This window comes from Lacerta agilis, chromosome 9 (genome assembly GCF_009819535.1).
Source record: "Lacerta agilis isolate rLacAgi1 chromosome 9, rLacAgi1.pri, whole genome shotgun sequence".
Taxonomy (NCBI): Eukaryota; Metazoa; Chordata; class Lepidosauria; order Squamata; family Lacertidae; genus Lacerta; species Lacerta agilis.
Window position 1 is genome coordinate 74,127,758 of NC_046320.1, and position 26,377 is coordinate 74,154,134.

The following is a 26,377-nucleotide window of genomic DNA, read 5'->3' on the forward strand; positions in this document are numbered from 1 at the left end:
ACAATACTTTAAAGCACAGAAAAATTAAAATCTACAATATAAGGCTTGACGAAACAAAAATGTTTTCAGCAGGTGCTGAAAAGAGTACAGCAAAGGTGCCTTCCTGATATCAATAGGCAGGGAGTTCCAAAGTGCAGGTGCTGCCACACTAAGAGATCCATTTCCTACAACTGTGGAATGGACATTATGTGGCACCTATAACAGTGCCAGTTCCACAGATCAAAGCAGTTGAGTTGGCATATATAGGGGGCAAGGTGATCTTGCAGGTAAACTGGTCCCAAATTGTTAAGGATTTCATATACAGATAGAAACACCCTGAACCTGGCCCAGGAGCAAATTGGCAACCAATCTCTTGCCTTTTAAGGCTTTCCTGCCACCTGAAGAACATCCTTCTCCTCCTCCAATAAGGCTACCTCCAGGATGAGAAGGTTGTGGCCTCTCCAGGCAGAAAGGCTCAGTCTAGGATATGAAAGTCTGATGGTTTGAGCATCCGTAAAAAGGAAAAGCTCTGCAAATTGCTAGGCATGGGATCAGTCTTTAAGAGACCAAGTGCCTGGATCTGTGTCTTTCAGAATGTGAAAGGAGCTCTTCCTCTCCCTCCTGCTGAGAAACATCTACAGCTTTGGCTATCCATCAGTACCATTTCTCAAGTCTAAACTATGTGCCAACCAACCTGTTTTGCCAGCATGGAACCCTATTGGGGATGGTGTGTTCACAATGAAAGTACAGCAAGTCTGAAGAGGCGACTATCACCTGCAGCACTGCCCCAGGAACAGAATAATAGCACACAGCCAGGAATCCCATGGCTTGACACCTGGACGCAGATCTTGTAACAGTCTCACTCCCTTCCCAGTCCACTCCCCTTGTATATTATTTTTTAAAAAAAAACCTTTTAATTAAATCCTCCCAGATGTGCTTCTCCCCAGAATCACAGGAAGGTGTTTTCTTCTAACGCATGCAGTGTATGGTTGCCGCAGCTCAACAAATCCACTGGACAAACTGCCATAGGACCAGCCCTGAATCCACACACCAGAACAACCCACAGACATAGCTCAGCTACCGAGAACAGAGCTAACCTGTCCTTGCACATCTATTCCACAACTATTGCCTCTGCAGCTGCAATTCTAGTCATGCCCACTTGCTCAGCTTGCTGGCCAAGGTTCGATGGCCCAGCCTGCCCAATTCCTGGTCAACATGACATGGCCACATTGCACTTGGAGAAGGAGCCAGAGATCCTGGGCCAACAGTTTGAAGTACTTCACCTAGGACTCTCATCTTCATGAAGCACCAAAATGCAAGCTGCAGTTTTTGCAACAGACATGCAAACGGACATGCGAAGTCAGCCAGTCAGGGAAGTGGCAGCCCAAGTGCTCTGTTTGCCTGTTAAGGAAGGCCTCGTCGCCTTCCCAGAACAGCTGCCCCCAACACAGTTTCGCCTCCAATAGGCCACCCCTGACAAGACGTGGGATTTCTGGTTTGCCTGCCTAGGTTAAATTCACAGTCGGCCTGACAAATGCAGGGGCAGACCTGCAAATGACTCAGTCTAGGGCACCAGGAAGTTTCCTGCACAAAATGGGAGCAATGCAAGGACAGCACACAAACAATGGAAAACATGACCAAGTGAAGGCTGGCTTAAAAAAAAACACCTCTTCACAGATGAGTAAGAATTTTATGTTTTTTAAGGGTGGGTTGCAGAAAAGAGAACACTACTTACATAACGTTTTGGAAGACAATGAGTGTAAAATAAAAAACTTGGTGAAGAGGGGAAACTTGTTGAAACTTGTTTTAAAAATGCAGCAATGCAGTTGCCCTGTTAAAGGCTCACTTCCAAACTATGGGTTCGTGAGCCGAAAGCTTTAAAAAGAAAGAAATTAGTCCACTTAAAATCAATAACTACTTTCCCGAGGCAGACAACTGCAGACACCCAGCACATGCCCCACAACAGGCCCCAAGAGGGGAGGGCCACAGTTGTTCTCCCTCCTTAAAATGGGGGGGGGGCTGGCTCTGCAGAGTGATGGGTCTGGCAGCAGCTTGGCTAAGATGGAAATGCAATTGCACCAGGGCAGGGAGACCTGCTCTTCCCACCAGGTAGTGTGATGGAAGGTACACTTAAAGGATTACATGCTGGGCAGAAGAAAGAAAAAGCCATCCTCTCCTTACAGGCTCAAACAAAGAGGAGAGGAGGGTCTTTCTTGCCTTTTAAGTGAATTCCCACCACTGCTCTCTGCTCACCAGGACACTTAGTTCCAGGGCACCTGTACTGGAATTGTTTTAAGATGCGGTTATTGTTTTATCTTTTGTGCTTGCTGCTGCGGGCTCCTTTGGGAGAAGCTTGGAATATACATTTATTTATTTTATTTAACAAAATGTATATGCCGCTTGATTGAAAGAAAACTACAAATATGAAATAAAACATTGAAATCATCTGTAAAAACAGTCTAAACCATTCCAAAGAAGATTAAATTCATCGTAGCTAAAAAGAGATTAAATACATGTCCTGATAACAGCACCGCCAGCACCTTGGGTGTTCTGGCCAAGGAATGCCATCGTCCCTGCAGCCTAGTGAGGGAACGGCTGTGGGCAAGGCATCCTTCGCCTGAGATTCTTAAAGAAGTTAGCTAACTGGCTATGGTGACACACACACGTCTTAGTTGCCTCATGGCTGATCTATTGCCGTGTTCTTTCTGCCTGGGGCTGCTTTTGAGAAGTATCTGTAAACTTCAGCTTCTCCGGGATGCTATGGCAAAGCTTTCCGTTTTGGGGAGCATCGGACTCTCTGACCAAACAGCCTCATTGGCAGGCCCAATTCAACGGACCTCATCTGCTTGGAACCAGGATGCACAAAGGGCTGCCTTTTCACACTTTCCCTCTTCATTATGGTATGTGGCCACATATGAGCTTCTTTGCCCTCTAAGCTCTTCCCACCAATGGCTGAGCTGTGTTTGGTTGGGATGCAGAAGAGGTCCTCTGCTATGGAACTGTTCCCATGGAGGCCTATCCTGATGCCTCTCCATCACAGGAGCAGGAATTCAACAGGGCAATCTGCTAAGTTTTAATTTCCCTGGCATTTTAGTCTGCACTGCTTTGTCCTCCGTATTTGTCATCAATTATTACAAGAAAGAAGATTCTGACTTAACATCAGGAAGAACTTTCTGGTGGTAATAGCTCTTGAACAGTGGTACGGACTCCCTCAGAAGGTGGTGTGGACTCTCCTTCCTTGGAGGCTTTTAAGCAGAGGCTGGGTGGCCATCTGTCAGGGATGCTTTAGTTGCTATTCCTGAATTGCAGGGGGCTGGACTAGATGACCCTTGGGGTGCCTTCCAGCACTACAGTTCTATGATAACTGTATTTCATTACAAGCCCCCTTGAGGATTTTAAATTGAAAAGTGAAGTAATTAATAACAAAATGAGTAATACATTTTGGCAGAATGCAGCTCAGGAGACAAACAAAAGTAAAATAACCGAGCTCTGTAGAAGCAGCTGTGCCTGTGAGAAACGTGAGTGAGCCAGTAAACTATGGCTGCTGCTTCCACCAGTGGGCCCTGGGGCTCCTGGAATAACAGGGAGCAGCTTCTGCCCGACGGGGCCAGTGGAGGATCCTGGGAACACGACTGAAGAGCAGCTCTCTCACAAGGATGCTTTTTATTCCACCAGCCACTAGTAGCACCCACCAGAAAACAAGCAAATTCCAGAAAGGAGGATAATCCAGAAGGCAGGAGGAAAACCAAGAGAGCTGGGCTTGCTAGAGAGAAAAACCCTCAAGACAGCCAAACAAAGGAGAGGAGAGACGGAGGAAGCCCACTTCCACATTCAGACGGACAAAATGAGTTGGACCTCCTCGGGGAATATTATTCAGGTATCATTTTGGATGAGGCAATCCTAGCATCGGCCCAACTTGAAGAGATGCTTGGTAGGGTGAACAAGCTGTCCGGCTCCACCAGCATGTCTTAAGATGCCCCAGAAATTACGGCGGTGTGTTAGGAGGCCAGGCACCACAAACTGCACAGGAGGTAGGGAACTCAATTCGGGAACCCACATAACGTGTCTAGAGAAAACACAAGGATGCCACAAAGCGCATGGCAGTGGATACAATAAGGTGCCCTCCAGCAGTGGGAATGAGAGAGGGGTTCCACAGAACTGCCAGTCACAGGACCTGCCACCTACCACAGAATCAGAGCAGCATCCCTCAGATGTCTAAACAAATCTCCCCTTTTCTGTTGAGCCAGAGAACCCGTCACTAGCCTGCCTGTTCACAGCGGGGTGGGTGGAATTTAGAAAGCAACAGCCACGACCCCAGCTTGGGCTCTAGGTCCCCTCTACCTGGCAAGTTACACTCATGTTTTCAAGGAACAGTCTTCTCACTGGTTGCCCCGGTTTAAAGGAATGAGCTTCTGGAGGAGGTATGTTCCCGGCTCTCCCTCCTGGGCTTTTGAGGCACCTCTTTCAGGCTCACTTGTTCACAACAGCCTTTGGGCAGGTGGCAGAAAGCTATTTGTTTTTTATTTAAATCATCTCTATGCCACTTCAGTTTACAACCCGTCATTAATAAACAGGACATTGCAAGCACTATAGGTACAAATGCAATAATAAACTATATTTAAAGCAGCATGATTAACAGAAAAACATGATAATCTCTCAAAGAAAAACACGACAAACGAAAATCAGGTACAAAAATACAATAGAAATTCCATATATAAAGATCATTAACGAAATAAATTCAGTACAACAGAAGTTGCACCAACAGCTCCTTTCCCCCAAAAAGCCCCCTATAACATGTTTTATGCTGCCATACTTGCTATTTAACTTTCAGAGGGATTTAAGCTTTTTGCATTTTTAATACTGGTATATAAATTTAATCTCACCCTAGCCTTTTCCACAAGTGTTCAAGGCAACTGAACACATGTGAAAAAGACAGAAAGTCCGTATATAAATACATAAAAATGAATGGGACTCCAGCTCTGTGGAGCTGAAATCTGGAAGATTCTGGCCTTGACTCTTGGCAAAATCCTGATGCTTGACTCACAGCGAGTCCCTGTCCTTGGCTGAAGAAGCTCCCTGCCCTCTCCACTTCAGAGCGGGGTTCCTTCTCTTGGGCTGTCAATGCAGACACTTCCCCACACATGCAAATCACATGCGTATTTCTGAAAGACGCAGGCTCCAGCCTCTGCCACTAAAGTTCATTCTCACGGAAGACTGTGAAAAATAACTATCTTCCACACCAATTGGGCATCGCCTGCTTTGCTTGAAGGTAACGGGGCTGTAGCTGCCGTGTTGGTTCATTATCACAGGCTTCCTTCTTCCTCACTCCCAGAAACTGGAGTTCCGTTTCTGACACCACAACAGCTCAAACACCAGAGGAGAAGGCTATTTGTAGCCTCCTCCAAGAGTCTCTTTGAAGTACAAATGCAAAGTCTGAGGAAGGCCTTCAGCTCCACAGCCTGCCCTGCCACCCACCCCTCCAATAAGAAGAGCCAAGGATGCAGGATTTGAAGCATCTCCCGCCTCCAATTTAAGTCATGGACAGACTCATCTGGAAGGAGGAGGAGGAGAAGCAAAGCTCCCTTTGCACTAAGCCTCATTATCAACAGCCATGTAATACCAGAGGGCTGCCATCTTCCCTCTACACCAAAGGAGGAGATTACTCAAGGATTAATAACTGACTTGTCACCCAGTGACAGAATGGGGGTGGCTGCTGTCTCATCAAAGGCAATGGGAGCAGCACAGACGATCTGTTGCTCTCAAACGAAAAAGCGAACCAGCCAGAGCTGGTGTCTGTGTGGCAGGAGCCCTCACTCTGCTCAAGGACCAGGCTGCCCCGCCGGACATTCGCTTGGCCTGAGCTTTAGAGAAGGGGAGCAAGGCAGTGTGAAAGGAAGGACAAGGTGATGGGTGCAGGGAGGCTCCAAGGAGAGGAGCTCAAGAGCAGAACAAAGGGTGCCCAGCCCTCAAGGGAGGAGCGCAAAACTGAAAGCCCACAGGAAAACTATTTTCCATGTCAGCCAAAGAATGCAGAAGAGCCAGAAAGTCTAAACTGTCTGCCCCCCCCCCCAAAGTGCAGCCACCAATCCTGGTACAACTTAAACCAGAGAGCTGGTGCAGCGCTGTGGAGAAGGAAACAGCAGCTACTGCTGCAGACCACTCGAGCCAACAAGCCAAGCCACATTCTACAACCACTAGCAAGGCATGTTCAATGCAGGACCAACATAGGGTACCGAGTCAGGCCACGTGTCCATCGAGTTCAGCACCGTCTGCATGGAATGACAACAGCTCTCCAGGATCTCAGGCAGGAGTCTGGAAATGCTGGGGATTGAACCCTGGCCCCCTGCCCTCAAACATATGTTCTAGCACTGCACTAAGGCCAGCCAGCATTTAGCCCTGCAGGTGCTTAAGAGGGGACCCCCGTGGCAAGGCACGGAACACACAAGTGAAGGCCTTTCCTTTTGACAGGCCCACAATGGACCTTGTCTCTGGCAAGAGACTGACCCAATTTGGGCATATGGGGGCGGGAGAGGATTTCAAACCCAGAAGACTATAAAAATCACAGCCCAGGCAGCTGATACATCCTCCAGAGGCTGTGCTTGAAAGAACGCAACAGCACCCTCAGTGCATCAGACCCAGAGGCCTCCTAACCGACTGCCCTGCTCAAGAGGTAGCCACCATGAAACTTCAGTCACTGCCAGCCCCTTTCAGAGATGGAAGAGGAAGGACAGGGGAAGGCAAGGAACAAACCCTTGCAGAACCACAAGCTCACTTCTCAGACACCAGAGCCTGGAGGGCAAACATTTTGCACTCCCGACTGTCAGCTGAGCGCCAAAGACAGCCCTTTCCACCCGCTTTGGGGCCTCCATGGAAACTAGCCAGGGTAACTGCAGAGAAGTTATCTGAAGAAGTGTGCATGCACACGAAAGCTCATACCAGGAACAAACGTAGTTGGTCTCTAAGGTGCTACTGGAAGGAATTTATTTATTTTTTATTTTGTTTTGACTATGGCAGACCAACACGGCTACCTACCTGCAGAGAAGTCGAAAGACAAAGTGGCCTGGCCACCAGTGAAGGGCCACAGCTGAAAGGTTGAACACCTGCCTTGCATGCAGAAGGTCCCAGGCTCAATCTCCAAAGGCATTTCTCTGGGTAAGGCTGGAAAGCCTCCCTGCCTGAAACCCTGGAGAGCCCCTGCTGCCAGTCAGTGCTGCCAGTACTGGGGCCGAGGGACCAATGGTCGGACTTGGTATAAGGCAGTTTCCTATGTTCCAACAAAGAACCAACGAGAAGCAGCGCAAGAAAGGCCTCCCTGGGAATTGGTCTGGGAACTGCACATGCTTCCTTCCAGGGGGAGCCGCAGACGGCCTCCTCTCCTTCCAGGGCTTTCAAAGGTGAAGGAAGACACCAAGGTGGCCACTCAGCACTCCCAAAGCACCTTAAGCAACAACAAGCTCTTGGCCCAGCAGCAAGGATGCTCAAAACGCACTGCCTGACCAGCCCAACATCTTGTGTGTCACTTCAGCACTCCCTGGGGGTAGGGTAGGGCAGGGTGGGTGAGGAAAGAGAACAAGAACAAAATGACAAAGGGGGGGGAAACTCCAGAGAAAGGCCCCATTGTGAGGCTGGTTCCGAGTTCTGCTGCAGAGTCTGCAGCTGATGGCCAAACTGCAATATGGTGGAAGAGGGGGCTCTCAAAGACCATCCGGGAAGGGGGGGGGATAAAGGAGGGGGGTGCGGGTGGGAGCAAGTGGTTGCTGGGGTGGGGGGGGGGGAGAAGGGGAAAGGAGACCAGAAGCTTTGCATCCGAGAGCCCTGGGAAAACTCACCATCACCAGAGGCTCAGCTGACACCTCCTGACAGTATCAGCAGCAATTACCAGGAAATAGCAGTGGCCCATCTCCATCTGGAGGGCTTGGCTAGCAGGGAAATTCAGCCAACAACGCAGCTTTCCTTAACATACACAGCATGGAAGCACAATTCATGGCAGGGAACCGGCAAAGGACACATTCTCTCTCTCAGTCTCTTTCTCCCCATCCGGACCATCTGCAGGCTTCCCTTGCAACAGATTGCATCTAGAGATACTGTACCTACAGGGGCCCAGAGCGCAGCCCAGGCGTGGAGCGGCCAATGGCTGCCCATGTGTCACTTACCCGGCTGTACGTGTGCCTCTTGGTCTGGGCCATGCTGGTGTTTTTCCTCCCAGATACAATTCTCTCTGAAAAGGCTGGTCTCAGCTCATGGCAGGGGGCTCGCCAGGGAGGATCCTGCTCCTATGTTGCAGAGGAGGCTTCCATGCCCACGCCCTGAGACACCTCTCCCTCCAGCCACACAGGGAGGAAAGAGCCCTTTTGCTGACAGAGAGGCGTCTTTAAGCCTCCAACACACAAAAATCCAGCCCAGCTGATGGAGACTCACTCTGCAGTGCTGCTCCAGACTCTTGTCACAGATTCTGTCAGCCCACTGGGTCCTAATGCTAGACCGTTTTGCTCTCAGAAAGGAAGAGCAAGACGCTTGGTGAGGCGGAGCGGAAACGCGAAGGTCACGCAGCACACCAGAAGCACCCACCAGTCCAGATTCAAGTCACAGGCTGAGCTCCACTTTGGTCCTCTCTGTCTGGAATAGTCTGGGGAACAGCCCTCAGGTATGCCACTTGCTCTGCCTGTCCTGCCTGTCCACCCATGAGCACCTCCTCCCCGTCACTGGCTCCCAGAAGTGCATTTAGGCCACCTCTCCTGGACCTTTTTCCCTGCTGTGATGGAAAAAGAGTAGCAGGAGGGAAAGCAGAGAAGAGTAGCCAGCAACAGCAGCAGCCCTGCTAGCCAAGGCTCCCCATCAGATCTCAGGCAAAAGGGCAACAAAGACCCATCTCAACTGCTCCATTGCCTGACACAGCCACACAGGGCAGAAGGTGAGGGGCAGGCAGCTCAAGAGTTAACCATGACTTGCTCCGAAATCAATCAGTCTCCTTCCCCTAGACCAGGGTTGGCCAACTCCCAAGAGACTGCGATCTACTCACAGAGTTAAAAACTGGCAGTGATCTACCCCTTTTTGGGGGTTCAGGTCAAAGTTGTTGAGCTTATTTTAGGAAGGAGGAAGGCCCATTTTAGGGGGGTTTGGGTCAAAGTTGTTTAGTTTTTTCAGGGAGGAGGTGAAATGTTGAGCTTTTTTACGGAGAGCCAGAGTTGTTCAGCATCTTTGGGGGAGCCAATGATCTACCAGTGATCTACTGCAGACGTCCAGTGATCTACCGGTAGATCACGATCTACCTGTTGGATGTGCCTGCCCTAGACCATCTGCCTCATGACATCCAGAGCTACCTGGGGAAGAGAGGCAGCAGGTAGTAACTGGAGATTCTGGCAGGACGAGATTCCATCTGCTGCTAACATCCTAAGGAGCCAATGTCCTCTGAAACTGGTCTGGTCGTGCAAAGCATCTCAGGGCTCCATTAGGTGAACCTAAACAGCAAACACATTCCACCGGGCCTGACTTCCGCCTTAGTGAGGGTCCTCTTTAAAATGTTCTGTTTAGAAGCAAGGGCTCGGATTCATTATTGCTGATCAGAACATTAGGAGGTGCTTCCAAAAGTAGGCAGCAGTTTCTAAAAACACTGCTCTATACTTAGGCGGCGGCTGCTGCTGCTGCTTCTCCGTCTCCTTTGCCACCGCCTCCTCTAGTTCCACCTCCAGGCCTTCTGCCATGCTGCTCCTGGTGCGTGGAATAGTTTCTCACTGCCAGCTGGGCTCCTGAAGCATCCCTGAGCAGTGCTCCTCTGCTACCACCTGACTCTTCCATACCTACTGCTGGCCAATAAATCCATAAACCAATAAATCCATTTTGCCTCTATTAAGACATCTGCTTCCACTCCTTGCACAGTACACTGATGGCACAAAACTGTTAAAACTAGAAGAAGATGATCTGCAAGACCATCACAAGCCTGAACTATCTCACGATTTGAGTGGGAACAACTTTATAGAAAACCAGCAGTGTCTCTCATGGCATGAGATTCAGCACTACCTGAGAAATAGCTGAGGAGAGGAGGGGCAATTGTTGCTCAGTGGCAGAGCCCCTGCTTTGGATGCCAGAAAGTCTCCGTTTCAATTCCTGATGTCTCCAGGAACTTAGACAGCTGCCTTATACTGCGTCAGAAAATACAGTACTATGCTGACTGACTCTCCAGGGTTTTGAATAGGATGCCGTTCCCAGCCCCACCTGGAGGTGCTCTGGGTGAAGCCTGGGACCTTCCGCCTGCCAAGCAGAAGCTCAGCCTCTGAGCTAAAGCCCTTCCATTGCTGGGAAAGATTCCTGCTCAAAACGCTGGAGAGCTGACGGGCACCTGGCAGGTGACTCAGCTGACTTTCAGGTTTACTTTGCCCAGGAGTGCAGCCTATGGATTGATTAAATCTGCATATAATTATTACAAATTAATAGGCAACCGTTGTGTTTTTAAGGTTATGCCCCTAAGTGTCAGCACCAGCACTACTTTAAGAAGACTCTCCCCTCTCACGTGTCAGAGCGGGAGCGAATGCCTCTTACCGGGCGGTGCCAACTTTGCCTGATAAAAATAACCATTGTTGTTCTTGCAGCTGCTTTCAAATCTGCTGCCCAATTGATCATGTGAGGACTTATTTATCCGTTAACCTGACTGATGACTGGACTGATCAGCACCCCTGTTCAAAACGACAAACTTCTAAGAGCTGGCAGATGTAGAAGTAACCCCAATGCCTCAGATTCATGCAATGCCCCCTATGAGGGGTGGGGAGGAGGACGGAAGAGGCACAGGGCATCCTTGGGACTTTGCGTGGGAAATGGGCACACCGGCAATTCCTCTTAATAGCTCAACAGCACACTTGACCAGGAAGTGCTTCAATAATCTTTTATGACACAAGGTGATATTTTAGAACCCCTTGAGCTGATAAAATCAATGCGGTAGTTTCCCCTACAGTACTTAACAAAAGAATGCACCTGAGGTTACTCTGGGAGGCAACCACAATGTGTACAGAAACTTCCATCCATCATACATGCCCATAGAGTCTGACAATCAACTCATGTGATTTATTTCCCTCTCCCCATGAAATGACTACATAAGCACAACAAGTAAGAACTGTGAGGAGGGCTGGCCCATGCAGGGGGAGGGGATCACCTCGGGTGGCAGGATCCACAGGGGCAGCAGATCCTGAGGCAGATCTTTATCCCCACCACCTTGCTCTTGAAGCGGATCTTCACTCAGCCCTCCTTCCCTCGCCAATGGGGGGAGCATTTTGGGGCTCACCTCAAGGGCCAAAATGTATTGGGCTGGACCTGACGGTGAGATCAGTATTGATGATGATGATAAATGGCTCCCAATTCATACTTTCTCTGACACCACATTCCCCATCTCTTTACTCTCAACCCAGTCTTTGTCAAAATCTTGCAAACTCCATCCTTTCATCTACTGTATATTTATATAAAGCCTTGTCGTTAACGTTCTGAATGCCACAGAGAGAAGAAAACACCAAAGCATGCAATGCCACTAGACCTGGTTGCAACCAGAAACCCGCAAAGCACCCAAACGGTCCTCTGAATGTCTGCTACCTCCTCCCCCACTCCATCTTAAAATTCTTACCCAATGGAGACAGGGATGGCTTGAACATCAGTCTTTCTCTCCACAGCCACCCTTCCCCGCTTATCATCTATTCTAGCTTGGTGAAGAGTTTGGGGAACTCAAAAGCTTGCACACTATTTTGTGACATTTTGATAAACTTTATAAAGGTATTGCCCTGATACATACTTATGGGTCAACACAGTACCTTTATGACTTGGCCATTAAAAAAACCTCTGTTGTTTTGTACTAGCCTAGAAAGCTCTGCCTTGTTTGACCATCTAGCCCAATAGGGACTCTTCAGATTGGATTCAGCTCTCTGGAAGGGGGGGGGGTCTTGGGCAGGGAAGGAAAGCCTTCCCCGTTACTTGCTGCTCTCTCATACTTTCTACTGGAGATGTCAAGGACTGAACCTGAGGCCTTAATAATAATATTAAATGTTATTATTGATACCTTTCTGCATGCAAAGCACCTGCTCTGTCACTGAGCTTCAGCCCCTCACCCTCAACCAAACAGTCACACGTACCACCAGTAAAGCATAAGGGATGTTTTGCAAGTGCAAAATGATGCATGCCGGGGCAAAAAAATCTTAATTTCACATATACCCTCATGGGGCCTGAACTGGCAGTGACTGACCAGGAACGAGACCTTGGGGTTGTAGCAGAGAGCTGATTCAGCTTGAATCAACAGTTGTCATTGTCCGGCTTTCCCTTCTTTCCTTTGAACTGATTTGGGGGGGGGGGGGAATGGTTCTTCTTTCTGCTTTAAACAGACAGGTGAATCTTATCTTCTACAAATAATACAATTGATTTATTATTTAGAAAAGTTATAAACTGTGTAATAAATAACCCCCCAAGTAATGCACAGATAGAATTATTGATAAAACGTAACTAAAAATCCATAAAGCAATTAAAAAACAAAGATACATAAAATCATCATCATTAGAAAGAAAGATAAAAATCAATAAAACTTTTAAATAAATGTAAGCAACTAAATCATGCCTTTGTTTCTGGTTTGCTGAAACAGAAAAGTTTTCAGCAGGAGGCATCTGAAACCACAAAGGGCACCTGCCTCATGTCAACAGGTAGCGAGTTCCGGAGCGCAAGTGCTGCCACACTGACAAATGCGCAAGCAGACAGTCCTTCGCCTACAGAAAAATTAAACTCACTGCCCATCCCTCACAGAGACAAAGCCGTTAAGAAATTAAGAAGAGTTGGCTCAGCCCAAAGCCAGATCTGTTAGGTCAGGATCCCCTTTCCCACAGATGCCAACCTGGGTGGGAAGCCCACAAGCAGCGCATGAGCACAGCAGCTCTCGCACTCATGTTCCTCAGCAGCTGGTATTCCCTGGCAGGCTGTCTCTGGTCCCCAAGGAAGTACACAATCCTCTGCGTCCAGTAGCCACTGATAGCCCTGTCCTCCATGTTGTTGTTGGCATCTGTCCATCTTGGCAGGCAATGGAGGAGTGTGCCTTTGAGAGTGAAGTCTGGCAGGTTGCAGCGCCTGCTGTGGCTATAGAGACCAATACAGGAGAGACATGTGTTGTTGCAGCTGGGGCAGAGGAAGGCATCCAGTTGTGCTGCTGCAGATGTGCCAGGGCGTTTCTTCTCTCTGCACTCCTCCCAGCGGCCATTTCTCCTCTGGCCACTGCTGTGGACACAAGACCTGACTCTGTCTCCAGGCACTGTGATTGTCTACAAGGGATTCCCACATGGCAGGGTTGATGTTGCCAGCCATCATGTCACACTTGCAGACGTCTTTGTAATGCAGAGATGGTCTTCCAATGATGTCTGGGGCCTGGAACCAGCTCTCCGTAGATCACGTCCCTGGAGATCCTGCCATCTTCTATTCTGTGGGCATGACCAAGCCAGTGTAGAGGTCACTGAGGCAGGAATGCAAACATGCTGGGAATGTGTGCTCGGGAGAACACATCTTTGTTTGAGACCATCTGCCATGTGATGCCCAAAATCTTCCTGATGCAGCGCACATGGAAGGCATTGAGGTGCCGCTCCTGGCAGGTATAAGTTGCCCCTGACTCACTTCCATAAAGCAGTTTGCTCAACGCGCAAGCTTGGTAGACCTTCCCTTGGTATTGTCCTCCACGAATTTCGTCCAATCCCCATTAAAGCTGAGCTACACAGTTAAGCATCCAAGGAGGCAGGGATTCTTGACTGGTGGTATTTACAACCTGCACACAGGAAAGGGATCTGCAGTCTCCAGTTTGGAAGAGGACTTAACTGCTGCCACACTAAGAACTGGGAGAGTAGAGTTCGAATCCCCATTCCGCCATGCAGCCCACTGGGTGGAAATGGGGAACAGAAATAGAATACTAATGCCTCAGAAGGCACTTGGGACATACATCAAAAAAGGTTGAAGGGACTGGTCCAAACGACTATCAGTCAGCTGCCTCTGAGGCTGGGAGATGCAGCTGCACAGGACTGGGATCACAATGACAGTGATTTGATTTAGGAAAAAAGCAGCCTTGCACAGGGTCATCTTATGGCCCAGGTGGACCTCAAGCGGCCCCTCAGTTCCCTACTCTGTCATATTCACAGAAGGGCAACAAGGGAAGAGGAGGACATTAAGTAGCTCGTATGCTGTTCTCGTCTCTGATGCTGCAGGTGCCTGGTTCCTCTTCTCCCTTGCTCCCTAACCGGGTGGTGCTGTTACTAAGACTTCCCTTCCCCATAACTTGAATGTTGAGGAGGGAGCTGACCAGGCATGCATTACTGAGAGTGGCATCCTACCCAGAATCTTGCAATGGGCTGATGTGGGACTGCCCTTATGTTTGGTGGGGAAACTGCAGCTAGCGCATGATGTGGCAGCAGGGCTTGGGGCAGAGGCTGCTGTCTGTCTATTCAGGATACCATTCCTCAGGGAACTGCACTGGCCGTCAATAGGCTACCAGGCCAAATTTAAGGTCTTAGTGCATGGTGCCCTAAATGCTTGAGACAGGATATCCCAGAGATTCACCATGCCCCCTTTAAACCTGCCGGTTCACTGCAGTCATCTTATGGCAGCCCAGTGGCACCTGCGTTATGGAACATGCTATCCACTGAAGTTAGGCTCCAGCACAGCACACATCTTGTCAGAGGCTTAAAAGAAAAAACACCCCCTGTTTTTCTAGAAAAATGAATTGACTTCTTGGCAGTATCCAGTTTTTCTTTGGAAAAATTCTCTTTTCTCTCTCTTTTTATTTGTTGTATTTTTGTTGTTTTATAGTACACTGTAATATTCAGTAATGTTTAGCTGCCTATAAATATTCAAAATAAATAATAACCACTGAAGTGTGAGTTTCCACCAGGTCATCCTCTCCCAAATGAAAGAAAGCAGCAACTGAGGACAGCCCCGGTGCCCCCCTGCCACTGAATCCCCAGGAGCAGGGCTCCCTGCTTCTGGTCCAGGCTCCTCACCCAAGGAGAACCGTGATCCACTTGGCACTAGGACCCTGCTGAGTCAAGCTGGGCGCATTTGCGCACTGACAAACTGCACCATTTTACCATTTCAGCAGTAGCTGGAGCAGCTCTGCCAAGGGAGCGAGGCTGCAGCGCCTTCAAGAGCACAGAAAAGGGGCTATTCAAACAGATGCCCCCTGACGCCCATCCAAATGCTTTCTCGTTTCTTTTTTTTTTCCTTTTTGCAGCTGAAACTGGAGCAACCAAAGCTGCAAATCAATATATCTGAAACACTTCGTTGAAGGCGTAACCATAGCAACACACCAAGGATCTGAGGATGCTACTGTCTGGTAACAAGGAGGTTAGTCTATTTCAAGTTCAAGATCATATTCATCTGAATGCGTCACCCATGACCCCATCATTCCATAGCCAACCCCTTTCACCTCACTATCAGGTAGCAGGGCAGCAGGTGAGACACATGCCGGAACAGAGGTCAAAAGCTGCTCTATAACTACTTGATCACACTAAGAGTTCAAAATCTCTTATTTAAACTGCTGCTCTCTTTGGTATTCTCATCAGATATAGTGGTTCTCTTGTTCTTCAGTATTAGGCCCATATATTGGAGTTAAACTTCGGTTTCCTTCCGTCATTCCATCATGCTTTACCTTCTAATGTTTGGCCCAAATAGGCATGTCCTGAAGGGGTAACTTTCACAAACCAAAGGAAATACTAATTCCCCCCATCTAATTTAACAAGCTGGCTCCATCGCCCTGTAAGCTACAATGTCTTCCCAGCAGTCACTGTATATTTCAGAGACGCTCAAGAGAAGAGCCTTTCTGAACCTGATCGAGGTTCCTTCTATTCCAAGATCCCATTTCCAACAGAAGCCGGAAGCTTATTTATTTATTACATTTCTATCTCACCATTCCCTCAGGGAGTTCAACGTGGCACACATGGTTTCCGCCCCCCCTCCTCATTTAATGCCCATAACAATGCCATGAGGTAGGTTAGCCTGAGAGCCAGTGACTGGTCCAATGTTGCCCAGGAAGCATCATGGCCGAGTGTGGATTCGAACTCTGGTCTCCCAGGTCCTAGCCCAGCACTCTAGCCACTACAGCCCACTGGCTCTCAGATGCCCCAAGCGGAAGGCTGTCGCAGATCATGAAAGCAACCTCCCCATAGTCAGCAGCAGCAGGCAGAGGGAGGGTGAGGAAGATGTGGTCCTCCAGACATGACTCCCATTAGGGAGCATTTTCTCCGTTTTTGGTCCATTTCTCACTAGAGGATCAGGACCAGCAGCAGAACCTAGCCAGCAGCACCCTATGTTGCTGCCTGACACGCTACCAAAAGGAAGCCACTCCAAGTGAGCTCTCCCAACCAGCAGCTTCAAACCATCCACATCATGTCAGCTGCTCAGTCGCAGTCATGCCACGAAGGTCCTAAGAGTTTAAAGAAGTCATCCTAGTCCACTGAAAGAAGCGGGCAGGTCCCAGCAAAGATGCAGCAATCTTGGCCCGCACTGTGCGATTCCTGCAGGGGCCAGCAAGGAACAGACAAGCAGAGCAAAACAAGACAGTTTCTGAGCACCTCCTTGTAGTGTTCTTCCCCCATAAGCTACAGGATGTATTTGTCACGCAGCTTCTCTGTGTAGAACAACTGGGTGGAGCTGCTGAAGGAAAACTTTAAAGCACATGGGGTTGGGCTGCCCTCTATCATGTGAAGCAAGTCCTACAATTGCTGACTTGTCACTGCACGGAAGAGGCTAGCAGCCTCCCAGCGAAAGCTCAGTCGCCTGTGCCTTTGTCACACTAGCTGATTTGCTGCCAAACAAAAGCCTTTGGCCCAAAAAGCCTGTTCACCGACATCACACCCATTCGTCAAGAAAAAAGTGATCCTTGGTGGAAGCTGCCTCTTTCCAACACCCCGTAATTTTTTAGACTCCCCTGTTTTGAGTTAGTTCTTTTAGCAGGGTGTTTGAAGACTATCATGTGCTGGCAAAAAATGTGAGGGAAGAGTTTGCTTGATTGTTCAGTTAAAAATTGAGGGCTGGAAACTAGCACTTGGGGAGGAGGGTGTGCAACAAAACCTGCCATCCAAACAAACACCCACCTTTAAAATGTTAAGAATAGAGCAAATGAGCTGAGACATTACAGACACAAGGGGTAGTCTAAAAAAATCAGATTCCCCCCCCCCAGGGATGTGCACTGTGTTTCATTATTCTAATTTTGTTCAGCCTGCATAGATTCTGTCATCACACTGAAGCATGGGAAGAAACACCAAAGTCCAGCCCACAATGCAAACATCTCCTGTCGGGGCCCAGACTGCTTGAAGGCCAACAGGCCCACCTGGAAGGAGGAAATGGTGAGTGAAGCGAACCCTGCAGGCAGCACAAGATTTCCTCACCACATAGCAAAATCCAGTGGGGCTTAAAAGGAAGAGGCTGCAGTGAAAGGTCTGCAGGAACCTCAGTGGGAAATGGGTTCTGAATGCAGGCGATATCCATTTGCTCCAATGAGCCAGAATGGCACCGAGAAGAAAGTCACCCTCAAGAGCCCTCTGGGAATTTCTCCAATCCTCTTCTAGGACCAGCCAGATGGGTGGGGTATAAATAATAAATTATTATTATTACCCCCTGCCAGGGCCGGATTTAGGTTTGATGAGGCCCTAAGCTACTGAAGGTAACAGGGCCCTTTACATGTCCAGCTGTCCTTTGTCAACAACAAATTGTTGCTGTTTTTTTGTGTTGAATATATGCTATATGGTAATTTATGGACCTAAGAGGCATCTACAGCCATTTGCACATAACAAAATATGTATTTTATCAAAGTAATTGTTGAACTGAAATATAATTAAGAATTATATTAAAAGTGAAATACATTTTTTCCCTTTAATTTTTTTGGGGGGCCCCAAGAGAGTGGGGCCCAAAGCTATAGCTCAGGCATAGGCAAACTCCACCCCTTAGATGTTTTGAGACTACAATTCCCATCATCCCTGACCGCTGGCCCTGTTAGCTAGGGATGGTGGGAGTTGTAGTCTCAAAACATCTGGAGGGCTGAGTTTGCCTTGTCTGCTATAGCTTGTTTAGCTTATACGTAAATCCGGCACTGCGGCCCCTGCCTCTTGTGGGAGGGAGTTCCATAGCTCCACACTGCGCTGCATGAAGGGTGACTTTCTCTCCCTGTCCAGAATCAGTTTGTCGGATGCCCTCGAGTTCGAGAGAAGGAAAGCTTTCCCTGCTAGTCCACTTTCTCCCTGCTCTGCATCCCTTCATAAATTTCTATCCCCCCCCCACCATCCCTAAATGTCCCTTAAACCAAAAAACCCATCTTCGTGGGGGAAGGCCACCCCCGCCGAGATGCCTTGATGGCCCTGTTGAGTTTGGGGGGGGTGTTGATTTTTAAATCAATTTTAATATATTAAGTTTTCCATTTTATAATGTTAAATACATCCTTATGAAACTCTTTCATTGTTGGCTCAGGCGAGTTGTCGACTTCCCTCCATCCCGCCTCATGGTTTTCATCATTCCAGTTTTACCTCCTAACATTTGTACCTCTTCCAACTTACGTTGCCCTCCTTCATTTTATCACATATTTTAAATCAGTGTGGGCCAACCTCGGCCGGCCGGCTGGTTTTGGGACTACAACTCCCAGCATCCCTAGCTAACAGGACCTGTGTTCAGGGATGATGGGAGTTGTAGTCCCCAAACACCGCGAGGGCCAAGTTGGGCCACCCTGTTTTAAATAAATGTAAAAAGGTAATAAACATGGGGGGGGGGGTTTGAGCCCCGGTCGTCGTCCCCACCGGCTTCCCCACAGACTCCTCGTTTGCTGCTTCGCGCTCCTCACAGCCCTGCGAGGTAGGCCGGGGTCGCTCTCCCCTCCCCCCCACCCACCCACCCGTGACTCTCAGCGAGGGTCTCTCGCCTCAAGACTCCCGAGTCCTGTCCCCGGACCCCCCCCCCCCGCCCCGCCACTCACCGGCTCCCTCTGTCCGCCGCCCCGGCCGCCGCCCTGTCAGCAAGGCCCCCCTCCAGGCTGCCCTCTCGCCGCCGCTCGCCGAGCGCCACGAGCAACTCCCAGAACTTCCCACGGCAGGCGCCGCGCGGGGCAGCTCCCCGCCGAGAAGGCCCCTTGTGCCCGCCAGACTCCGCGCAGGCGCACCCGGGGCCGGCGAAGCCAAAGGGGGGCGGGGCCGCGGCGCTTTCCGCCCGGCGCGGGGCGGGACTCCTTCCTTTGGGCTCCCGGGAAGGAGGGCGGCAGGCGCGGCTTCGGGCGGCGGGGAGACGGCGGACCGGAGGGCATCCAGCGCGAGGGTAAGAGCTAGAGAGGGCGGGCCAGGACCGTCCTGTCCGGATCCGGGACCAGGCTCGCCTCGGGATGGGAAAGTCCCGAGGCAGCGGCTCGCCAGATCGGCGCCCCCTTCCCCGCCCCGCCCGAACCAAGCCCAGGACGGATCCCTCTCCTTCCCCCACCCCAAAGCTTTCGTTTCTCTCCCACCAGGGGATCGTGTAATTGTACAGTATCTGATAAGTGTAAACTGTATGTGATTTGGGGGTGTTTAATTTTACGGTTTACCATTGGATTCTAATGGATTGTTGAATATTGCTTCATTTGATAAGTTTATTTTAAAGTTTTTGTGACTTTAAAATCGGATCAGGTAGTTACTATTCATGTTTGATGTTTTCTTCTTCTTTTAATATGTATTGGAAGCCGCCCAGAGTGGCTGGGGCAACCCAGCCAGATGGGTGGGGTATAAAGAAATAAAATAAAACGGTGATGATGATTATTTTGATGGGGGGGGGGGTCTGGATGGCGGCTTTGCCCACCCCCGGGCCTCTCTCCGCCCTCCTTCCCGGGCAAAACCAGAGATTCGGGCCGCCGTTTCCTTCTGGGTTGGCCAATGATTCATAAAGGAGGAACTCATTCATTAAATTCCCTGTGCGCGCGCGCAGCTGTCGGAAGGCGGCACTGAGCGCCAGGGAAACGAAAGTGTCCCTGAGGACGAGGAGAGCCAAAGGTAGGAGGGCGCGAGTGACGTCACACCGGCATGACGTGGCGGCGTGACCTCACACCCCATCCATGGGGCCTGTCATCTGTCTTGGAAACGCTCCTGCCAAGGGAGCAGCTCCACCCTGACTGGGAGCAGGGGGGGGGAGTGCCCGCCCGCCTGGCTGTCCCTTGCCAACGCCTCTCTGCCTCCCGCTTTTCTTCCAGGAGCTCCATGCCCAGAAGGAAAGAGGTTCAGCCACTGCAGAGGCTTTGCCTGGAGAATGTAGCCGGGAACATGAGCTGCCTCTGGCTCAAGGATTATGCCGACAAATACCTGGACGAGTATCACTTCCGCTACATCATGGGGCCCTTCAGCGAGCTGGGTGAGTGGGTGGCGAAGGGGGCAGTGCCCAGGAGCCCCAGCACACCCGTTGAATTCTTGAATATTGGCAGCCAGGGGTGCTGAATTTGGAGGGGCTTGGGCATTAAATATGCCCGCCTTGCCTTTGCTGATGCTGCAAGGGAGCCAGGGTGCTTCTGTGGGCTCCTGTACTGGGGGGGGGGGTCCTCTCCCGCTTGATCCTATGGCTTTAAAGGAAGCTTGGGCAAATTCCTGGAGGAGGAGAGAGCTGTCGGAGGCTCTGCTCTTTGCCTTCATGAACAGAGGCAGCAATGGTTCTGAACATCAGTTGCTGGAAGAGTTTTTCTTGGGCTCAAATCTTGGGCTGGGGGGGGGAGGAGTTCAGAGTTGTCAAGCTTTTGGGGGGGGGGCTTCAGGTCGGAAGTTGTTAACCACTTTTTAAGGGGCCGACAAACATTCTTAAGCTTTCTTTAGGGAAAACAAAATAAAAAACAAGAAAATTCCTCCCAGTAGCACCTTAGAGACCAACTAAGTTTGTTCTTGGTATGAGCTTTCGTGTGCATGCACACTTCTCCAGATACTTCTTCAGATGCATGCGCATGAAAGCTCATACCAAGAACAAACTTAGTTGGTCTCTAAGGTTTAGACTATGGCAGACCAACATGGCTACCTACCTGTAACTTTCTTTAGGGGAAAAGGTCGAAGTTGTGGAGCTTTCTTGGGGGGGGGACACACAAAGCAAAGGTGATTATGTTAAGATGGGAACGCCGAAAAGCGCTCACCCCCCAAAATAGCCGGCCAGCACTAACTCCGTCTTCCGGTTTAGCGATCCTGCGTGACTGAAGGAAAAAACGAGGGGGCGGGGATGGAAATGAGCTACCGATCAACCGTGATTGACCAATGCAACCCGAGGATAAACCTGTCGAATGCAATTGACCGGTTGGGCGTCCCTGCTCTAGAGCATCTCTTTGGGCCCTGTGAGAACAGGAGGCTGGGCAAGATGGGCATTGGCCTGATCCAGCAGGACTCCCCTTCCTTTCTCAACAAGGCTCTGTACCAATCACAGCCTGACAGTCTGCGCAGGTAGCTGGGAAGGTGTTACCTGTCCAGGTAGATCTGTATGTCGTGAAGGGCAGGAGGGGGGAATACGACCTGTGGGATTATTTCCCCAGTTTTCTTGACGGGAGCCAGCCCGTCCTGTGTGAAATGACCAGTCTCACAACAGTGTGTGTTGAAAGAATCTGATAGATCAAAGACTCCAGGAGCCTTTATTTATACAAAAACATACAGGAACATTTCATCATATTTGGACTACATTGCATATATGCCATATATGGGTAGGGTGGGCTTCATACTTACAACATGCCATGTTTACGTGGGTTAATGGGCCTGTGTGCATGCGATTTTCACTGCACCCAGTTAGGTGTGGTATACGTTGGTGTATGGTCTCTCTGATAAGGGCAGTGTGTGGTTTTGTGTTAGTACGCCCAAACGGCCAGTTTCCCTACATTTTCTTAACAGCGGAAGACTAGAGTGAAGAAAGGCTTCCCTTTCTATATTTTTAAAGTAAAAGCAAGCTGTTGGCTGCAATAGTGAGAGTGTTCAGGCAGAACACCTCAGGGCTCCTGAATCAGCGGCAGAGTTTCTGAACCCTGGGTCTCCGGCTGTTGTTGGACTACAGCTCCCATCATCCCTGACCACTGGTCCTGCTAGTGAGGGATGATGGGAGTTGTAGTCCAACAACAGCCGGAGACCCAGGTTTGAGAAACCCTGGCCTAGAAGGTGCCCCTGGTTCCCGTGGGGGCAGTCACGGTTCGAGTGGGGGGACAGGAGTTCAAATCCCTGCCCAGCCATGAAGCTCACCGGGTGACCCTGGGTCAGTCAATCTTTTCCCAGCTCAAACTGCCTGCAGGCTGTCTCTCCAGAGTGGTGCATGCTCTGGTTCTCTCCCGCTTGGACTATGCGCTCTATGTGGGGCTGCCTTTGAAGGTGAACCAGAAACTACAACTAATCCAGAATGTGGCAGCTAGACTGGGGACTGGAAGCAGCCACCGAGACCACATAACACCGGTCTTGAAAGACTTCCATTGGCTCCCAGTATGTTCCCGAGCATAATTCAAAGTGTTGGTGATGACCCTGAAATCACTAAACGGCCTGAGCCCAGTAGACCTGAAGGAGCGTCTCCACCCCGGACACCGGGGTCCTCCTCCCAAGGGCCTTCTGGCGGTTCCCTCCCTGCGAGAAGCAAAGTTACAGGGAACCAGGCAGAGGGCCTTCTCGGTAGTGGCACCCTCCCATCAGATGTCAAAGAAAAAAGCAACTATCTGACGTTTAGAAGACATCTGCAGGCAGCCCTGTTTAGGGAAGTTTTTAATGACTGATGTTTCAATGTATTTTTAATCTGTTGGAAGCTGCCCACAGTGGCTGGGGAAACCTGGCCAGATGGACGGGCTATAAGTAATAAATTGTTGTTGTGAGCACACCGTAGGGTGACCGATAAGCGCACTCAATCAACAAGACCATTGACTATTGGCACCATTGCAGGTTAACACCCTATGTCTCTCTCCCCGCCCCCCCCCCCTTTTCCCAGCTGGCTCTGTCGTCCAGGAGCTGCTCCATCTGATGGGGCGGAGCGGGCGCCTGACCCGCCCCATGCTGCACCTGCTCCTGGTGCCTCACCTGACGCAGCTGAGCCTCAACACCTGCCCAAAGCTGGTCACCAAAGCCATCACGGACATCATCACCGTGCGCTGCAAGGTAAGGGGGGCGGGGGGGCGCTGTGCCAGGACGGAGATCCCTCGGGGGAGGCACGTCTTCTGAGAAGCCTCTCCCTGGCCTCCTGCCATGTGGCTTCGCTCAGGCGCTTGATGCGCTCGGATCTGGGCCATGGAACGCCCTCCCATCCGATGTCAAGGAGTCAGAGAACTTTTAGGAGACACCTGAAGGCAGCCCTGTATAGGGAAGTTTTTAATGTTGGGTGGTTGGTTATGTTTTTAATCTGTTGGCAGCCACCCAGAGTGGTTGGGTATTAATATTAATAATAATAATAATACCATATTGGCCTGAATATAAGCCTCACTTTTTTCCAAATTCCAACCGCGAAAAGTTAGTGCGGCTTAAATTCGCGACCTCACAAAAATGGGCTTTTACGATATCGCTGCTGAAACAAATGGGTGTGAGCACCTGTGGAATTTTAAGGGAGCGGCTCATTTTCGGATATTGTCTTTTCTTCTTTTCCCCCCTTGAACTTTAAAGGTGCGGCTTATATTCGGGTGTGGCTTGTATTCGGGCCAATACAGTAATAATAATTAATTTGCTCTGCTGGCAGCATGGACACGTAATTATGGTGTCCCAGGATCCTTTAAAAATATATATATTTATGCTTTTCAGGTTTATACATTTCACTACTTTTACAATCATTTTAGCGCCTCAAAACTTGACTTCCTTCCCCCTCTTTCTGCGGTTCCTTAAATTTATTTTTAATATTTTCTGCGTATCTAAATTAACTTAATTTGCTCATTTATTCATCTACTTTACATATATACTCCTATCAAACTGCCGGTTATTACAATAATCCTGCCCATCTTCTTATCTGTTTACAATTTATCTGTAAATGTTCAATAAAACATTTCCATCCTTTTGTAAAAACTCTGTTGATTTCTCATTCTTCCGGCAAGTTTTGCCATTTCTGCATATCCCATAAGTTTTTGTATCCGTTCTTCCTTTGCTGGGACCTCGGCTTCTTTCCATTTTGGGGCAAGTAACATCCTTCCCGCTGTAGTAGCATACAGGAATGAGTTTCTATATCGTTTCGGTAGTTCTGTCCCTATAATTCCTGGGGTCCCAGGATCCTTTGCCCCCTGCCCTGCCCTCATTCTCGCTCCTTTTCCCGAGGCAGAATCTGTCCTCCCTGGATCTCCGCGGCTGCAGCCGGATCCCCGCCGACGCCCTGGTTGACCTGGCGGAAGTCCTGCCCGGCCTCACGAAGCTGAACCTCTCGGGGACACAGTGCAACACAGCCGTCCTGTCGGCTGTGGGCTCCTCCTGCCGGCGGCTGCGCGAGCTGGACATCTCTTCCTGCGCCCGGCTGTCCGGGGCCTCCCTCCTGCACCTGGCCTACGACCCCATCGCGGCCGCCCTCTGCTGCCCAGCCTTGCAGGTGCTGGCAGCGTCTGATCTTGAACCTGGCGCCTCTGGCCCGGAGCTCCTCTGGGCCCTGGTGTTCCTGCTGCTGGCACTGCCCAGCCTGAAGTCCCTGGCCAGCAGCCTTGTCGCAGACGCCGTGTGCTTGGTCCACCACCAGGAGTTTCGCGGGGCCCAGATCCCCCCGGAGTTTCCCTCCCTGGAGCAGCTGGCGCGCCGGCCCAGGGCACCCTCCTCCTTCACAGGCGAGGGGAGTGCCAAGCTCACGCTGCCCCTCCGAGAGATGCTGGAGGTGAGCGAGGACTCCTTGCCTGCCATCTGTGCCGCGTGCCCCCACGTGGTGAGGGCCACGGTGCTCCTCGAAGACGGTCCTGGCAAGGGCCAAAGCCCCCTGCTGTCCTGGCACCGCCTTGCCCACCTGACGTTGAGCTGCCAGGGGAGCAGGCGCTTGGGGGAGCTGTTGCCCCTGACCGCCGCCCAGGGCAGCCAGCTCCAGACCCTCTTGCTGGGGGGCTTCTCCCTCGAAGACCCTCTCTCCTTCCCCACCCTGCTGAGCCACTGCCCCAACCTCCGGGAGCTCAGTGCCTCCTTCTGCGCCCCACAGCTGCCCAGCTGGCACTGGGAGCCGGGTGCAAATGGCGACGGAGCCTTGGACTTGGACGTTGGCCACCTTCCCCTCGACAAACTCCCTCGACTCCGTGCCTTCCGGCTCATCTTTGCCGCGTCCGACGCTCCTCTGCCTTCTCCGCACATCGCGGTGCTGAGCGCCACCCTCCTGTGTCTGCTTAGGAATTCCCCGTGCCTGGAAACCTTGGAGCTGATCCACGTGCCTTTCCCCTTGGACGGGCTGTTTCAGGAGGTGCTGGAGACCCCCGGCACCCCCCTGGCACACCTGCGCAAGCTCTCCCTGGCCCACAGCCAGGTGTCTGCCCAAACCGCCCACCTGCTGCTGTCTTCGGAGAGTCAGCTGGGACACCTGGACTTGCAAGGCTGCCCGGACGTTACCCGGGGGGACTATGACCAGCTGCTCAGGAGGGTCCGCCACGAACGCCTGGACCTGCTCATCCTGTGGAAGTGAAAGTCTCTGCCCCGTCCAGCCTGCAATGGGGCGGCCCCCCTTGCGCCGAGGTTTGGGGCGCAGAGCAAGTGTTAGTTTGCAGGATGCAAGTGCCGTCTCTGCGCCCAGAAAACGCCAGCAGAGCCGGAGGGGGTGTGGGGGGGAAACGAGATCCCTTGCAAGGGGTCGGCAGCTTCGGCTGAGATGAAGCGAGGTCCAAAGATGCCGGAAGAATCGTGGAATTCTAGGGTTGGAAGAGACCCCCAAGTAGGCTTGCCAAGATGTATGAAACTGAATCAAATAGGTGCTGGAGATGCAAAGAGGTGGGGGGAACGTTATTTCATATGTGGTGGACTTGTTAAAGGGTAAAAGAGTATTGGGAAATTATCCATAATGAATTGAAAAAAAATGTTTAAAAGTACTTTCCCCAAAAAACCAGAGTCCTTCCTGTTGGGGATAATTCATTTTTTTTTTTTTTTTTATAAGATTTTATTATTTTCCAATAGAAAAAAGAGAACAAAATATAACAACAACACATAGCATAAACAACAATAAAAAACACAATAAACATTGAACATAATCAGCAATAAACAATAAACATAATCAACATTGAAAACAATAACAACAATAAAATCATAAAAATGACATGTACAAACCTTAACCAATATCTTTCTTTAAATATTTCTTGTTTCTAACTTCTCTGTTTGGGGACTTCCCCCGTTCCCTCCACTGTCTTCAGAAAACATATACTTCTTCAAGGTAGCTTTATATATTATTCAATTCACTTTTACCCAAATTTTAATATACTTAACTTTCACTTAGTCAAATATCTCAATCACTATGTATCTTATCTTAACAGCCTATCTTAACATAT

At 50.2% G+C, this 26,377-nt stretch overlaps 2 protein-coding genes across 2 annotated transcripts in view; one reads left to right on the top strand and one right to left on the bottom strand.

Moving 5' to 3' along the window:
* Positions 1–8,210, bottom strand: part of DCTN1 (dynactin subunit 1) — a 51,707-nt gene extending 43,497 nt beyond the window's left edge. The window contains exon 1 of the mRNA XM_033161151.1: positions 8,133–8,210. Coding sequence (XP_033017042.1) covers positions 8,133–8,165 — 33 coding nt within the window. The 5' untranslated portion in view covers positions 8,166–8,210. The remainder of the gene's footprint in view (positions 1–8,132) is intronic.
* An 11,001-nt stretch (positions 8,211–19,211) lies between these two features.
* On the top strand, positions 19,212–25,653 carry LOC117053435. The gene is made up of 4 exons (XM_033161152.1): positions 19,212–19,266; positions 20,168–20,325; positions 22,894–23,060; positions 24,202–25,653. The coding sequence occupies exons 2-4, from the start codon at positions 20,175–20,177 to the stop codon at positions 25,522–25,524; spliced, it is 1,641 nt and encodes a 546-aa protein (XP_033017043.1). The 5' UTR covers positions 19,212–19,266; positions 20,168–20,174; the 3' UTR covers positions 25,525–25,653.
* The last annotated feature ends 724 nt before the right edge of the window (positions 25,654–26,377 follow it).

What these genes read in the sequence shown, in the direction of transcription:
- LOC117053435 (XM_033161152.1), top strand. Translation starts at nt 20,175, where the DNA reads ATGCCCAGAAGGAAAGAGGTTCAGCCACTGCAGAGGCTTTGCCTGGAG. An exon ending in GGGGCCCTTCAGCGAGCTGG is followed by an intron (nt 20,326 to 22,893) that starts GTGAGTGGGTGG and finishes CCCTTTTCCCAG; the next exon opens with CTGGCTCTGTCGTCCAGGAG. An exon ending in TCATCACCGTGCGCTGCAAG is followed by an intron (nt 23,061 to 24,201) that starts GTAAGGGGGGCG and finishes TTCCCGAGGCAG; the next exon opens with AATCTGTCCTCCCTGGATCT.